Raw genomic sequence first — 17,605 nt, forward strand, 5'->3', positions numbered from 1 at the left:
TTTCTGTTTAAGTTATTACTATTGTGCTGAATCATACTATTTCTGCTATTTTATAAGATTTGTGCTAAATATAGTATTTCTGCCCAATATAGTATTTCTGATTAATTATAGTTTTTCTACCAAATCATATTACAGAATTTTTGCTTTTTATACCATTCTTATAGGATATTTATATTGCTTAATATACTATTTCTGCTTTTTATAGGATTTGTGCTTAATACAGTATTTCTGCTAAATGTAGTATTTATGCTTAATCACACTATTACTATATATTTGTGCCAGCTTCCCAGCCAGCCAATCATATCTGAGGTCTGCAGTTTCTTCTCTCGTCATATCTCAGCGACGGATGTACAAAGGGCAATGAAAATCGCAGTCAAAGTACACCAAAGTCCGCTGATTCACCCAGTACAAGAATTATGCTTCTAGTCCACCTAGTTTTTGAGTTACACGACGTTTTGTAACTCCAAAAAACGGCGCTCTTTGACTCTCACCGCGATCTAATTCTGATTGCTCATCACCCTGTTTCCCAAGAGCTCACTGTCTTTCCCAGTGGCGCAGCTGGTAATGACACAGGTCTGCAACCCGAAGGTCGTGGGTTCAACTCCACCTTGGACAACTTGTTTTTTGCCCTACAAATTAATACACTATCACAGACCACTAATTCATATTCATCATTTACTACAATTCTGCAAACTTTTTACCAGCTTTTCCAATATGGACCTCACATTCTTCTTAACACTCCATGGCACAAATACTCTTCCCTTTAGGCTCTGTGAATGTGTGTGTGTATCAATATTTCTCCCATTTTAAAGTATTACTCCTCCATAATTGTATTTCTCTTAAATCAAAGTACTTTTACTACATCTTAGTACTTCTGCTCAATCATAGTATTTCTGCTAAATTATAGTATTTTTGCCAAATCATGGTTTTTGTGCCAAATCATCGGAATCGTGTTTATTGGCCAAGTATATGTGCAGACAAATACAAGGAATTTGGTTCCAGTAGATGGTGGCTCTCGAGCACAGCAATGTAAATCTCTCACACACACACACACGCACCCACACACACACGTATCTATATATACATTACACATGCATACACATACATACACAAAGCTGTGTAACCCAACTACAAATAACTAATCTAAACGTATATACATAAAATACAGAAATGAAATGAGGTGGAATGAATACTACAGAATGTACATAAGGTGCAGTTGCAGTCTGGCAGTGGGAGCAGTGTGACAGTTCAACTGTTTAGAAGGGAGATGGCGAGGGGAAAGAAACTGTTCCTGTGTCGGGTGGTCCTGGTCTGCAGGCTTCTGTACCATGTGCCAGAGGGCAGCAGATCAAAAAGTCTGTGTCCAGGGTGTGAGGGGTCTGTGATTATTTTCCCTGCCCGTTTCCTGGTTCTTGAGAGGTACAGATCCTGGATGGAGGGCAGGGGGGCGCCGATGATCCTTTCTGCTGCCCGTACAGTCCGCTGCAGTCTGCACCTGTCCTGTTTAGTGGCTGCACCATACCAGACTGTGATGGAGGAGCACAGGACAGACTCAATGACTGCAGTGTAGAACTGGATCAGCAGCTCCTGTGGAAGACTGTACTTCCCCAGTTGTCTCAGGAAGTACATCCTCTGCTGGGTCTTTTTGAGGATGGAGTTGATGTTGGTCTCCCACTTCAGGTCCTGGGAGATGGTGGTACCCAGCAACTTGAAGATCTCCACAGTCGACACAGGGCTGTCTGATATGATGAGGGGGGGCAGAGTTGAGGGATGTCTCCTGAAGTCCACTGTCATCTCTACAGTTTTAAGAGTGTTCAGCTCCAGATTGTGCTGACTGCACCAGAGTACCAGCCGCTCAACTCATCATAACATTTCTGTTATGTTATAGTATTACTACTAAGTGGAGGAATTTCTGTCATGTTACAGTATATGTGCTGATTACAGTATTTCTACCAAATATAGTATTTCTGATTAATTATAGTTTTTCTACCAAATCATATTACAGTATTTTTGCTTTTTATACCATTTTTATAGGATTTTTATATTGCTTAATATAGTATTTCTGCTTTTTATAGGATTTGTGCTTAATATAGTATTTCTGCTTTTTATAGGATTTGTGCTTAATACAGTATTTCTGCTAAATGTAGTATTTATGCTTAATCACACTATTACTATATATTTGTGCCAGCTTCCCAGCCAGCCAATCATATCTGAGGTCTATTCTTGCCCCTATGGTTAGGAAATTATAGCCATTTGTTTGAGGGGAATCCTGACTATGAAAAATAGACAGCACAAATCCTGTCTCTGTGCTGTGTCTGTGTAAAAACAGGTGCACCTGTTTTGGCGGGAAAAAGTACACAGCCTCTCTGATTGGTGGATTCAAATTTAGCAGCTCCCAGGCTGCTTGACTGACCTGGAAACTTGATTTTCTCTCCCTGTGTGTGTGTGTGTGTGTGTGTGTGTGTGTGTGTGTGTGTGTGACAGAGAGAGAGAGAAAGAGGGCGAGAGAGAGTTTTTATGGGAGCATCTTATTGTATGATTTAAATTCAATATATTTAGACTGGTTGACTGAATTTGATCCTGTGTGTGTCTCTCTGTGCATGTGTGTTTCCATATGTGTACATATTTTTGATTGTGTGACTGTTATACTTTTTTTTGCTGATTTTTTTTTCATTCAACAATTACATTTGAGGGACCCTTAGAATGTTCAGCATTTTTTCAGCTGTCCATTTTGCTTTTCCAATTTTTCTATTTAAGTTATTACTATTGTGTTGAGTCATAGCATTTCTGCTGCTTTTCAGTATTTGTGCTAAATACAGCATTTCTGCAAAATCATACTATGTCTGCTATTTCATCAGATTTGTGCTAAATATAGTGTTTCTGCTATTTCTGCCAAATTTAGTATTTTTGATTAATTAGGGTTTTTCTACCAAATCATAGTACAGTTTTACTGCTTTTTATAGGATTTTTAGAGGATATTTATATTGCTTAATATAGTATTTCTGCTTTTTATAGGATTTGTGCTTAATATAGTTTTTCTAAAAAATGTAGTATTTATGCTTAATCATACTATTTCTATATATTTCTGCCACGTCCCCAGGCAGCTAATCCTCTGTGAGGACTCATACATACAAATACATATCAGGGCCTGCACGGCTTCCCAGCCAGCCAATCATATCTGAGGTCTGCCCTTTCTTCTCTCGTCATATCTCAGCGACAGATGTACAAAGAGCAATGCAAATCACAGTCAAAGTACACCAAGGTCCGCTGATTCACCCAGTACAAGAATTATGCTTCTAGTCCACCTAGTTTTTGAGTTACACGACGTTTTGTAACTGCAAAAAACGGCGTTTTTCGCCTCTCACCGCAATCTAATTCTGACTGCTCATCACCCTGTTTTCCAGGTTCTCGCTCTCTTTCCCAGTGGCGCAGTTGGTAATGACACAGGTCTGCAACCCAAAGGTCGTGGGTTCAATTACACCTAGGGCAACATTTGTTTTTTCCCTACAAATTAATACACTATCACAGACCACTAATTCATATTCATCATTTATTACAATTCTGCAACCTTTTATGATTTTAGCAGCTTTTGTAATATGGACCTCAGATTCTTGTTAACACTCCATGGCACAAATACTGTTCCCTTTACGCTCTGTGTGTGTGTGTGTGTGTGTGTGTGTGTGTGTGTGTGTGTGTGTGTGTGTGTGTGTGTGTGTGTGTGTGTGTGTGTGTTTGTGTGTGAGAGAGAGAGCGAGAGAGAGCCTTTTGATGGGAGCATCTTATTATATCACTTAAATTCAATATATTTAGACTGGTTCACTGAATTTGGTCCTGTGTGTGTCTCTCTGTGCATGTGTGTTTGCATATGTGCCCATATTTGTGATTGTGTGACTGTTATACTTTTTTTTGCTGATTTTTTTTTTCAATTAACAATTAGATTTGAGGTACCCTTAGCATGTTCAGGATTTTTCCAGCTGTCCATTTTGCTTTTCCAATTTTTCTATAAGTTATTACTGTTGTGCTAAGTCATAGCATTTCTGCTGCTTTTCAGTATTTGTGCTAAATACAGCATTTCTGCTAAATCATACTATTTCTGCTATTTTATGAGATTTGTGCCAAATACAGCATTTCTGCTAAATCATACTATTTCTGCTATTTCATAAGATTTGTACTAACTATAGTGTTTCTGCCAAATATAGTATTTCTGCTTAATTATAGTATTTCTGCCATTTTATAGTATTTGTGCTAAAACATAGTATTTCTACTAAATGTAGTATTTATGCTTAATCATACTATTTGTATATATTTCTGCCAGGTCCCCAGGCGGCTAATCCTCTTTGAGGACTGATACATATAAAATTTACATATCAGGGCCTGCACGGCTTCCCAGCCAGCCAATCATATCTGAGGTCTGCCCTTTCTTCTCTCGTCATATCTCAGCGACAGATGTACAAAGAGCAATGCAAATCACAGTCAAAGTACACGAAAGTACGCTGATTCACCCAGTACAAGAATTATGCTTCTAGTCCACCTAGTTTTTGAGTTACACGACGTTTTGTAACTCCAAAAAACAGCGTTTTTCGCATCTCACCGCAATCTAATTCTGACTGCTCATCACCCTGTTTTCCAGGCATTCGCTCTCTTTCCCAGTGGCGCAGTTGGTAATGACACAGGTCTGCAACCCAAAGGTCGTGGGTTCAATTACACTTTGGGCAACATGTTTTTTTTCCCCTACAAATTAATACACTATCACAGACCACTAATTCATATTGATCATTTATTACAATTCTGCAAACTTTTATGATTTTAGCAGCTTTTCTAATATGGACCTCAGATTCTTGTTAACACTCCATGGCACAAATACTGTTCCCTTTAGGCTCTGTGTATGTGTGTGTGTGTATCAATATTTTTCCCATTTTAAAGTATTACTCCTCCATAATTGTATTTCTGTTAAATCATAGTATTTTGCCAAATAATGGTTTTTGTGCCAAATCATAACATTTGTTTTATGTTACAGTATTACTACTAAGTGGAGGAATTTCTGTCATGTTACAGTATATGTGCTGATTATAGTATTTCTGCTAAATCATAGTATTTCTGCTATATTACATTTTTCTTTCTAAATATAGCATTTCTGCTATATAATTGTATTACTGCTTTGTTATAATATTTGTGCTAAACCAGAGTATTTCTGCTGAAACATAGTATTTCTGCCGATTGATAGTATTTCTGTCAAATTACAATATTTGTGCTAAAACATAGTATTTTTTTTAAATTTCAATATTAATAGTAAATTACAGTATCTCTGGTAAATCGCACCATTTCTGCAATGTTGTACTGTTTTTCTAAATCATAGTATTTCTGTAATGTTTAAGAATGTTTGGCTAAATATATTCTTTCTGTTATCTTATACTATTTCTCCTAAATTCTTGTATTTTTGAGAAGTTATCGTGTTTCTGGTAAGTTACAATATTTCTGCTAAGTTCTGCTATGCTATTGTATTTCTGCCAAGTATTATGTTTCCTCTAAGATATTGCAGTTCTGCTAAGTCACTACATTTTAGCAAAGTTCCTTTGCTTCTGCAAAGTTTTTACAATTTCTGCAACTTTTCAGCTTTTTCAGCTAGTTTCAGCAGACAGCTTCAGCGTTCCAGCATCCACACTGCATTTTCGCAGGAAATGCAAATTTTTCTAGTTTCATTTATGACTGTACATCAGGACTAAAATTTAAATGCCTTACATACAAGGTCTTGAATACTAACACCCTCCATCTTATCTTAAAGACTTCATAGTCATCTCAATAGAGCACTTTGCTTTATTGAAATGTAGGATGTAAGCCAGAGCCTTCAGCTTTCAGGCCCATCTTTGGTGGAACCAACTCCCACTTCAGATTTGAAAAAGAGATACCCTGTTTACTTTAAAGATTAGGCTTAGAACTCTCCTTTTTTTTTTTTTTTTATAGTTGGGCCTGCCTTGAGGTGACTTCTATTGTAATTTGGAGCTAAATAAATAAAGCTGAATTGAATTGCTGTGCTGTGTCCCTCTAATGTCTCTGAATCTCTTTGTATTGGCTGCAAAAATAATATGTATGCCATATGAAAAAAGCAGATAATAGCTCAGGCAAATAGAAGCACTAAACATGTTTAATTACACTGAGCCAACAGTTTAATATAATTAAAATAATGGAAAGGAATTTCCTTCATAATATTTACCACAAATAAATTCTTTGTGGGTTTACACAGAAAATAAGAAAATAGAAAAGTTATATCTCTAAATTTACTGAAATATTTTTTTCCTCAAATACATAAATAAAATTTAATATATTTCTTCTATCATTGAAACAAATCAGTATTTTTTATCTTATTCAACAAAATAGTTTTACCATAAATACCATTTTATTTATGCAAGTTTATGAGCACTTTGATGTTTAAATTCAGTTGTCTGTCATTTCTTGAAACAGTTAAAAGCAAATTTTCTCTTTTCCAGATGACTAGATGTATAAATATACTGATTTAAAATCTTACATTTTTGTTGTTTTTGTTGTTTATAATATGTTAGTATCACTGCTGTGACGCTTAAAGATCTGCAGAGTGATGATAAGCTTAACAGCATTTCTAAACCAAGGATAAAACAAGGCATAGATCATTGGGTTTAGGAAAGAGTTAAAATAAAAGGCAATGATCACAAAAAATGCAGATGAATCACTGACCACATTTTCTCCAACAAAAAAGTAACAGTAAAATGGACAGAAGCTTGCAAGAAACACAACTACAAGAATCCCAAGAGTCCTGGCTGCTTTCAACTCAGATTTGTTTGCTTGATTCAGTGAATGCTGAAGTGTTACTGCTCTGACACAAGAGCGCATGGCACGAGCCTGAGACACAGCCACCACAAATACTCTCATATACAGAACTATGATTACAGAAACTGGAACAATAAAAGCTATGACAAGGTCAATAATCCCTGCAATATCATTGATGACAAGTACACACTCTCCTTTGCAGGAATTATACCTGCCTGGTTCAATCAGGATGTCTTTAAGGTAAAAACTGATGTAAAAAATATAATAAAACCAACACAGACAAACACTAAGTTTGACTCTCACCACAGTCATTCTGGTGGGATAATGAAGGGGGTCACAAATAGCCACATAGCGGTCAACTGATATAAGAACTATGTTCCCTGTTGAAGTGGAGGTAATGTTGCCACTCAGATACCAATAGACCGAACATATGAGATCTCCAAATACCCAGCAGCTTGTGTTTCTAAAGATTTCTAAAGGCATCAACAGGAGGCCAACAAGTAAGTCTGAGACAGCCAGAGAAGGGAGGAGGATGTTACTGGGTGTGTGAAGCTGCCTGCAACAAGAGAGAATATAATACAAATTAATCATGTCAAAATATCTTTAGTGAAAATTCTGTTGGTAAAACACCAATTATATTGGTAAGGTTTGATTCAATCTAAGCAAATAAAACATTACAATCATGTTTAAAACACACAAAGAATGGATTTCAATTACTAAAACTTAAACTGTGATTTCACCTCAAAAGTTTATGTCATGTTTTAAATATTCCAACATGTCTTTAGTGAAAACATGATTAATCTTAGTCAACAGTCATCTCTTGCACTTTATTCATTCATAGATTTAAATATGAGCTTTCACATTTCTAAAACTTAAACTGTACTTTCAGTAGAAAAGCTATTCTGTGCCTGAAGTGGGAGACTGAGATGATGACTAAGATGTTCAGAGTAACAGTGATCAGAGAGATGCAGAACAGCACAATGGTCAGCAGCACAGCCTTGGACCAGTGAAGTGTCGGCTTCCTGCAGGAACTGTTGAGTTGTGGAAAGCAGAGCTCAGCTCCTTTCTCCATCACTGGAGAGCTGCACTACCCACAGCTTTTTGACCAAGACCTCACACAGAAATAACTTCTCTTTCTGCTTTCACTCCACCCCCTTAACTCTTTCCCATTCTACAGACTGATGTTCCTCTTTCTCTCTAAACAATCTTTTTCACTATTACTGTTTCACACTAACTGTCTCACGCAGAGTTGATTCATAATTTTGCCATTTTTTGATAGATTATTTTGAAATTAGCTTTTGCATCGGAAACTCTCATTGTTAATCCTTTATGTAAAATACACATCTTTGCAGCCGATTGCTAATTATTAAAAGATTCTGGGTCTTTAAATAAAGATTGTTAGGCATCAAATCTTCTTACCTAACAATTGGTTAGTCTCAACTATTTTTAACAAATATGTCTAACATGGATATTTTTGTAGCTGCCAGACTTACCTCCATTGATTCTATTGAAGCTGCTGTGGTTGGTCATGTCATTGGTCATTGCTATGGATTTGTACGTCATGTACTTCTTATTGGATTTGAGATAATGTGGCCTGGCTATATATTGCGCTTTTTTGTTGTCTTAAATCTCGTCTTCAAAAGACTGACATGAAAACAGCCTGCCTGTCATCTGTTGCACCCCTCCTGTTAATACATTTTGATGAGGCTATTGTACCAACATCAGGCAGGGTCTTTGTTCTAAGAGTTGAAAATCCATGGGAAATGTAGCAGGGTTACTTCAGGGATACCAGCTGCAAATAAATATTAATTTAGGTAGGTAGAAAGCTGCAGTTGCAGATGTGCTGATTAGTAGAGAATGAACTGAACAGGGGTCACAGCTTAGACTGCACCTAAGATAAAATTCATGCAGTTTAGAGAAGAGCCACACATTTCATCGTGTGTTGGCAAATATTGATGATGTTTGGGAATAGTAAATTATGCACTGAGTAATGGAGCCAGCATATTGCTATGGAAGTGAAAAAATGTCATGACTTGGGATTAGTTGTAGAGTTTAATTCACAGATGGTAAGAGTGTGCCATATATTAAGGACATTTAAATTCAATGTTAGAAACACCTAGAAGATCGTTAACAAAACTGTTTTGAAAATGAATCGAAAACCTGCCTGTTACGACCGAAAGGGGCAGGTTATGTGTGTGGACTCACGTGCAGACACAGACGGAGGCAAACCTAACGTGGATACAGTGCCTTATTTACAGTGACTAATCTGATAACAATGCAATTCTGAAGGCTATGATCTATGAGGTGAGGTAGAAAACTATGAACTATGAGACAAAACTATGGAATCTAGCAATAGCTCATAGTTTGGGTTTCATGTTTCAAAGTCCATGAACGGATCCTGGGGAGGGGAAAGACAGACAGCGGCCTGAGTGGAGGTAGACAGAGTTACTATAACAAGAAGAGCCCACTTTGCACCAGAAAGAGGAAACCAGCGGATGTCGCGCTAAACAACAGCGGCACTTTTAAGCTTGATCAGCTGTTGTTAGAACTGATTTAATATTACTTTCTAGTATCAGCTGATGTTTGCTGGAGCCACAGCTGTAAAGCTGCTGGTCATGATATCGGTTTGGATATGTGGTAAGAGAGAAACATGAAGATGAAGGAGATGTCCTTACTGAATCATCAGAGCTGAACAGGTGATGGAGAAACAGGTTTACCTTTGTTAAGGGATTTTTTAGGATTTTAGGATTTTTATTATGTTATGCTTAAAGGTACATTTCATTATCTAGATGTGTTTGCTCTTTCAGTATTCAGCTTAAATAGAGAAGTTACGCTCTGTTCAACAGGAAGCCTGCATGCAGCACAGTTCTATTTTATCTCTTCCTGTACATGCTACACGAATATGCTTGAGGTGTATAAATAAAGCCTGACAACTGTTCCAGGGGTGTGAGAGTCTCCGTGAGTCTCACCCGTGTACACGTTAACCTGTCAGAGCGTCTTTATTCTGACCTGAGTTGATATACAGGAAAACTCCTGACATTTCTTGGTCCTTCGAGCCGGATGGGACATAACACTTTTGTGTGACCCCACGGGAAAACCTCATCGAGTCCTGACGTCGTGAGGAGCCCGCGCTGAAGTCTGTCGACAGCTCCTCTCTAGGTAGAGGATAAAAGACCAGAAGCGTGAATTCGGGTTCTGGCCAGCATTCTTAAAAGTGGTCCACGACGGTGGGGGTCGATGAGGGGGACCTGACAACCCGGCAATTAATCAGCAAACAGGTGAATATTGACACTCTGAAAGACGTTGCGAAAAATCGTAGTAGGCTCGCCCGAGAGGGGCTGGTAGCGTTTTAAAATAAAGATAGAGCTCGTCTGGGACTGGTAGCTCCCCTGTAGTGGGTAAAGTAGGCTCGCCCGAGAGGGGCTGGTAGCATTTTAAAATAAAGATAGAGCGCGTCTGGGACTGGTAGCTCCCCCGTAGTGGGTAAAGTAGGCTCGCCCGAGAGGGGCTGGTAGCGTTTTGAAATAAAGATAGAGCTCGTCTGGGACTGGTAGCTCCCCCGTAGTGGGTAAAGGTAGCGCGCGTATAAAGGTATTTATTGTTTTATTTTTGTTGGTGGAAGAAGTTGATTTTACAGCACAATAAGGAGGCTGAACTATTCCACTAATTTGTTTGCTGTAGGCCACCCGAGTACTGGTGAAAAGAGAAAAAGGTCGTGTTTCATCACGTAAAGCTGACACCGCTTTCAAGAATAGCTTGAAAGTAGAAGACCGTGTCAACTACCTCTCTCGATTCTCGTGCCAGAGAGGGTGCCGCAGTTGTGTAGTTGTAAAGGATTAGAATGGGTAACGAAGCTTCAAAACTCACTGCTGACGAGCAGTGGTTAGAGAAAAAATGTCCAGGCGCCGGACAAATTGGTGCATGTAGATGAAGAAATCCTAAGAAAACAAAATGTCCCACGTGGGAGGGAAAATGTAGCCCCTCCGCATTGACTAAATTAAAAGAAACCCTCCAAGCAGAAATAAATACTGAAAAGGATCCTAAAAAGAAAAAGCGTACACAAGAGTTGTAATATTTTAAAGCATGGAAAGAGGAATGTAGTGGAATAAACAAAAGGTTAAATTAAATTAGAGCTTATCTAATGTATTCAAACTGATAATAGGAAGGATAACAACCTCTAAATTGGTACTAACAAATGAAACAAAATTGGGAAGACAACCAAGCTGAATGAATAGAATGCATGAAACCAGATAATTCACACGAAAATATATCAAATAAAAAAGAGAGATGCATAAGGTATATTACGGCTGTGTCATTGTTCAGCCAAGGAAAGTGTGTCTCCAGCTTGGGAAGGTGTGAAGCTGCAGATTCACACAGACCCGTGATGGATACATAATAAAATATAAAATAATAAACTATTGTATATTAGTAGTAAAGTAGTGTATTGTAATATACTATTGCTGTTATAGAAAAGGAAAAACAATACAATGATAACATTAATAATGACATACTATTAATAAGAAGAGGCACCTCAGTCAGTTATGATGTGAGGTGGATGATTGTTAAAAGTAGTCTGATTCAAGCTTAAGGTTTGCTCAAACTCAGTACAATGATATATGAGATGAAGAAAATAAGGAAATAACTACACCTGCTTGTAAACCTGTCATCTTAGATGAGACTTTGTTAAGATGAAGAGCAAACCTATACTAACAACTAATGAGCCAAACCCTGTATACAACAGCTAAAGCTACCAAGGCTCAAAATACGCTCTAGTGATCATAGACATATTCTCAAAATGGCCAGAAGTCTATCCAGTAAAAAAAAGCAGACGCCATCTCAGTAGCAAAATGTTTGTGCAACCATTTCATTCCAACATATGGCATCCCCACTCTGATAAGGACAGACAATGGGACACATTTTGTTAATGAAGTAATCAGTAAGGTCTCTGAAGCACTAGGATTCAGCATCAAACACCACTGTGCTTACCACCCACAAAGTGCCGGACTAGTGGAAAGAACTAACGGCACAATAAAACAGAGGCTGAGAAAATGCATGGAAGAAACAGGGAGACCATGGCCTGAGTGTATAGGCCTGGTAAAAATGTGGATGAGACTGACACAAAGTTCTCAGAAATTCACATCTTTTGAAATCATTCACGGTAGACCATTTCCACTACCAATCACAAGTGAGCCCATAGATAAGTCAATAAGAGAAACTACACTAGCCGAATGGATGACTAAATTACTTGAAAATAAAGAGATTGTTCTAAACAACCAACTGCCGAGTGATATCTCTCCAGTGTCTTGCAGGGTGAAACCAGGTGATTGATCAAAGTACTCCAAGGGCAAAATTGGAGCTCACCAAGGTGGGAAGGGCCTTGTCAAGTGCTACTCACCACACCAACTGCCTGCAAAATCAGCAAATTCATCAAAGCCACTGCAAAAAAGTGAGTGACAACCTAAACGTTTAGACGCCGACACCCCTAACTCCTGGTGATCTATTGGTGGAGGGAGGGCTGATCGGGTACACCCCGCCCTCTTCTTCTTGCCGGTAGTCTACTCATCAGAGGTCACAGGTGTGTCTGGTCATCATGAAGACACTCGTCCTCCTAGTGGCTAATGTTGCACTCCTGGTGAGTTTATTAACACTCACCCGAAAGAAAGAAGATGAACAACACCACCTGCAGACAAGATGGACACATGACAACTCACATCTTCGTGACATGACACAAGACCACATTCACCCATGGATGAACAATGCATGGTATCGATATATACATGACAGCACACCCAGGAAAGACTGCTATGTTTTTGTCCTATATGCCCCCAACGACACAGTACGCCACCTTGTACACGAAGGCAATGGACATAATTCAGGCAAAGTGTGCCGCAAGCTACGCCAGCCTTGGGTATCAATTCCAGGGAGTCGTGGTCAACCATGAGGAACCTCTCCAGATAGGACTACGAAATGGCACATGTGACGAATGATTCTGGGTTGACCTGAAAGTGAAGCACAGAAGTAAGGCTAAATCATTCCCAGTCTTTCTTGAAAACAATGGGAACTAGAAAAATTTGCATTTCCTGCGAAAATGCTGTGTGGATGCTTTAAAGCTGAAGCTGTCTGCTAAAACTAGCTGAAAAAGCTGAAAAGTTGCAGAAATTGTAAAAACTTTGCAGAAGCAAAGGAACTTTGCTAAAATGTAGTAACTTAGCAGAACTGCAATATCTTAGAGGAAACATAATACTTGGCAGAAATACAATAGCATAGCAGAACTTAGCAGAAATATTATAACTTACCAGAAACACGATAACTTCTCAAAAATACAAGAATTTAGGAGAAATAGTATAAGATAACAGAAATAATATATTTAGCCAAACATTCTTAAACATTACAGAAATACTATGATTTAGAGAAACAGTACAACATAGCAGAAATGCTGTAATTCGACAGAAATACTATATTTGGCAGAAATACTATATTTAGCACAAATCTTATAAAATAGCAGAAATAGTATGATTTAGCACAATAGTAATAACTTAAATAGAAAAATTGGAAAAGCAAAATGAACAGCTGAAAAAATGTTGAACATGCTAAGGGTCCCTCAAATATAATTGTTAAATGAAAAAAATCCGCAAAAAAAAATATAACAGCCACACAATCACAAATATGGACACATATGGAAACACACATGCACAGAGAGACACACACACAAGATCCAATTCAGTCAACCAGTCTAAATATATTGAATTTGAATCTTACAATGAGATGATCCCATAAAAAGGCTCTCTCTCCCTCTCTCTCTGTCACACACACACACAAACACACACACACACACACACACACAGACAGACAGCAGCAGCAGCAAGTGAACAGGCGCTGTTAACAGCATGATTTTCCCGCCAAAACAGGTGCAGCCGTTTTTAGGCTTTCTAACTCTAAATCTATTTCTAACTCTAAATCTATTTGGAGTATCGATATCATTGGCTCAAACTGTGGCACAATTTGGTGGAAACACCACCAACTGCAAAGCAGTACAGACACACGCTCCTGGAGGGCCCGTGAAGAGCAGCAACATCTCAAATGGCACCTATTGGGTGCAAGGAATGGCCTGGCTCTGTGGCCAACGGGCCTATTTTATCCTTCCTGGGAATTGGACAGGTCAGTGCCCTCCCATTTTCATATCTGACCACACTTTCAAGATAACCATGGACGCCACGTCAACTTCAACGTCAACAACAAGGAAGAGACAAAGCACCCCAGACCTCAAGCAGCATGATTCCATGTGGGGTTCCGATGTCCCAGAGGAATTTAAACTTTGGACTGAAAGACAAAAAGTTACTCACGCACTCTTCCCATGGGTGGGGGTAGGAAAACACGCTTTAAGGATAGAGACTCTAAACTACCGTTTTGGACTTTTTCTGAATGCTTCATGTAAAATCAACGACGAACAGGATCAAGAAATTGATGCTCTGCGCATTGCAGTAATGCAACACAGGGTAGCATTGGACATGATTCTTGCCGAGAAAGGAGGACTATGTGTCCTCTTTAACAACACATGTTGCACATACATTCCAGATAATGTGCACTCATCCAACATGACTGATGCTTTGAAAACACTCAGACAACTTCGGGATGCACAACAACGAGACTATGCCACAAACACAGAAGACTGGCTTACGTGGCTTTTAAATGGCTCTTGGAAGTCCCTGCTGATCAAAGGACTTGTTTTTGTTGGTGTTCTTCTACTGTTATTGTGTCTTTTCACTTCATGTGTCAAACCTTGTTTGAAGGACATGGTATCAAACATGGTAACTGCTTCAATTCATGCTTACATCACCCTGTCACAGAATGAAGAAGGTGATAATGAGATAGACACTTGGATATAACATACTCACAAAACCCACTATTTTATGATGTCTTGGCTAAAAATGTTTACAAGTGGCCATAGACTGATATAATGTTAGTGGTTGCTATGTACATCTATAGAAGGAAAGATCAAACAACAGGAGGGAATGTTAAGGGATTTTTTAGGATTTTTATTATGTTATGCTTAAAGGTACATTTCATTATCTAGATGTGTTTGCTCTTTCAGTATTCAGCTTAAATAGAGAAGTTACGCTCTGTTCAACAGGAAGCCTGCATGCAGCACGGTTCTATTTTATCTCTTCCTGTACATGCTACACGAATATGCTTGAGGTGTATAAATAAAGCCTGACAACTGTTCCAGGGGTGTGAGAGTCTCCGTGAGTCTCACCCGTGTACACGTTAACCTGTCTGAGCGTCTTTATTCTGACCTGAGTTGCAATACAGGAAAACTCCCGACACCTTTTAGGTGACATGAATGAGTTGAAGGAAAGTTATGAACTGTTTCTGAGAGACAAATAACACCAGGATCCTTTTCTAAGAAGCTGACAGCTGGTAACTGTGCAGGGGTGGGTCTAGCAAAGTTTTGCCAGGGGGCCAGGTAGGGCATTAACAGGGAAAGGGGGGCACAAAGAAATACTTTTCTTTCTTATTCTCATTTAAAATGTCTAGCTTTCATTAAATAATTATCTGAATCCTACAATCAAAGTTTTTATCTGATGTAAAATGTATAGAAATCATACATATATACCAACAAAACAGTGTACATCACTTTCACAACAGCATTTGTTTTCATGGGTTTATGGCTTTTCCTATAATACCTGGTGGGCCGGTCTCTAGTCAAAATGCCCGGGCCAATTTTTTGTCCCAGTCCAGCCCTGCTCTTACCCATAACACTCCGTCATCAGCGAAAAGTAATTTACCATAACTATCAGATATCTCTTTAAAAATATCATTCATCATAACTGAAAACAATGTTGGACATATTACACTTCCCTGTGGGGTTCCATTTTCTGTTTTGCATGGCTCTGACACATGTGTCTTAACTTGTATGGTTCTGCCACATAAGAAATCCCATATCCAATTAAACATCCGTCCTCCTATTCCTAAACCATACAATTTAATCATTAAACCCTCTCTCCAGAGCATATCATATGCCTTTTCTACATCAAAGAACACAGCCACTACCACTTCTTTATTAATCTGTGCCTTCCTAATTTCATCCTCCAGACATAAAAACGGATCCATAACCCCTCTTCCCCTACGAAAGCCAATCTGGTACGATGCTAACATATTTTTTGACTCTAAGAAGTGAACCAACCCATCATTCACCATCTTTACCATCACTTTACTCACATTAGAAGTCAGAGCAATGGGCCTATAGTTCCCTGGATAACTATGGTTCTTCCCAGGTTTCTTTACTGGCATAATTATTGCTTCTTTATTATGTAGCCATGAGGGTTAGGGTTAGGAGTAGCGCCTCAAGATTCCTTCTTTTTGTCTTCTTTCTTCCCCGTTTACCCTCATCTGTTAAATTTCTCCCCACCTACACCTAGCTACTTGGGAGACGCCCTACTTGCCACACCTAATAAATAATATTAACTTAATAATTAAAATACTTTGACTTATCTCTTGACTCATTCTTTCAACACTCAAGTGATTTTGAATCTGTAACAGCTTCCTCTTACATAGTCTACTAAAATCCCCCCATCTCGCCTTCCCAAACACCCACTTCCCTCCTACTGTTTCAGGTACCCGAACTTGAACTACCCTTATTCTCCTAACTACCAGATAGTGATCACTACCAAAGGACTTATTCTTTACTTGCCACTCACATAATGGAGCCAACGAACTAGATGCAAATGTTAAATCTAACACCGATTCCTTACCAGATGTCATATCAATTCTTGTCTTCTTCCCATCATTCAAACACACAAGATTATTATCATCATCCAAAAATTCCTCTAATACTGCACCGTTATAGTCCGTAATAATAAATATAATAATAATAATAATAATGGATTGCATTTATATAGCGCTTTCTACAATTCCACTATTCATTCACTCTCACATTCACACACTGGTGGAGACAAGCTACCGTTGTAGCCACAACTGCCCTGGGGCAGACTGACAGAAGCGAGGCTGCCATATCGTGCCATCGGCCCATCACCAGTAGGCGATAGGTGAAGTGTGTTGCCCAAGGACACATGACCAAGACTGACAGAGCTGGGGATCGAACTGTCAACCTTCTAGTTACAAGATGAGCTTGATGAACCCCCTGAACCACGGTCGCCCCATCAGACCATCAGACCCCCACAGTTATTGATGTGCATTAAAATCTCCACTTCATATAATGTTTCCTTTCATACCCATTTCTTCCAGCTTACTTATTTCCAGCTTTTTACAAGGATTGTAGAAATTAATAATCATAATCACCTTCCTTCCCAACCATACCTCAACCCCAACCTACTCCAACTCCCCCTTCCTTCCAATTTTCCTATATGGTATGCCTTCCTTAATCAATGTCAGACACCCCCCTCCATTTCCCTCTTCCCTATCATATCTAACTGCTATATATCCATACACCCTAAAGTCCAAACAAGGCTTTAACCATGTTTCCTGAACACAGATGATGTCAGGCTTTTCCATTTGGTCATATACAAACTTCTTAAAATCTTGGCCATTCTCCAAAAGACTCCTTGCATTCCACTGCAAGATTAAGATGGTTACAAGAAAAGTTAACCACCACACTATCCCCCCTGGCTCACCTGACTGGTAAGTTCCCCTCTAATATCCTCCCATCTGATATTCTTTATGTCCAAACTATGACATGCTGCTTTAACAATAATCTGAATCTTCTCTGTCTTTGACTTTACATCTGACGTTGCATTTATTATCCCTGCAATGAATGTCACCATCTTCTTCTTCTCTTCCTCCATTT

General features: G+C 38.8%; 1 protein-coding gene across 1 annotated transcript; it reads right to left on the reverse strand.

Annotated features, from left to right (window-relative positions):
* Positions 1 to 6,543: 6,543 nt before the first annotated feature.
* On the reverse strand, positions 6,544 to 7,873 carry LOC100706220 (trace amine-associated receptor 13c-like). The gene is made up of 2 exons (XM_003449567.3): positions 7,710 to 7,873; positions 6,544 to 7,357 (listed from the first exon to the last, which is right to left on the reverse strand). Exons 1-2 carry the CDS (start codon positions 7,871 to 7,873, stop codon positions 6,544 to 6,546), a joined length of 978 nt encoding a protein of 325 aa, XP_003449615.1.
* Between the last annotated feature and the right edge of the window lie 9,732 nt (positions 7,874 to 17,605).

Source organism: Oreochromis niloticus, linkage group LG16 (genome assembly GCF_001858045.2).
Source record: "Oreochromis niloticus isolate F11D_XX linkage group LG16, O_niloticus_UMD_NMBU, whole genome shotgun sequence".
Taxonomy (NCBI): domain Eukaryota; kingdom Metazoa; phylum Chordata; class Actinopteri; order Cichliformes; family Cichlidae; genus Oreochromis; species Oreochromis niloticus.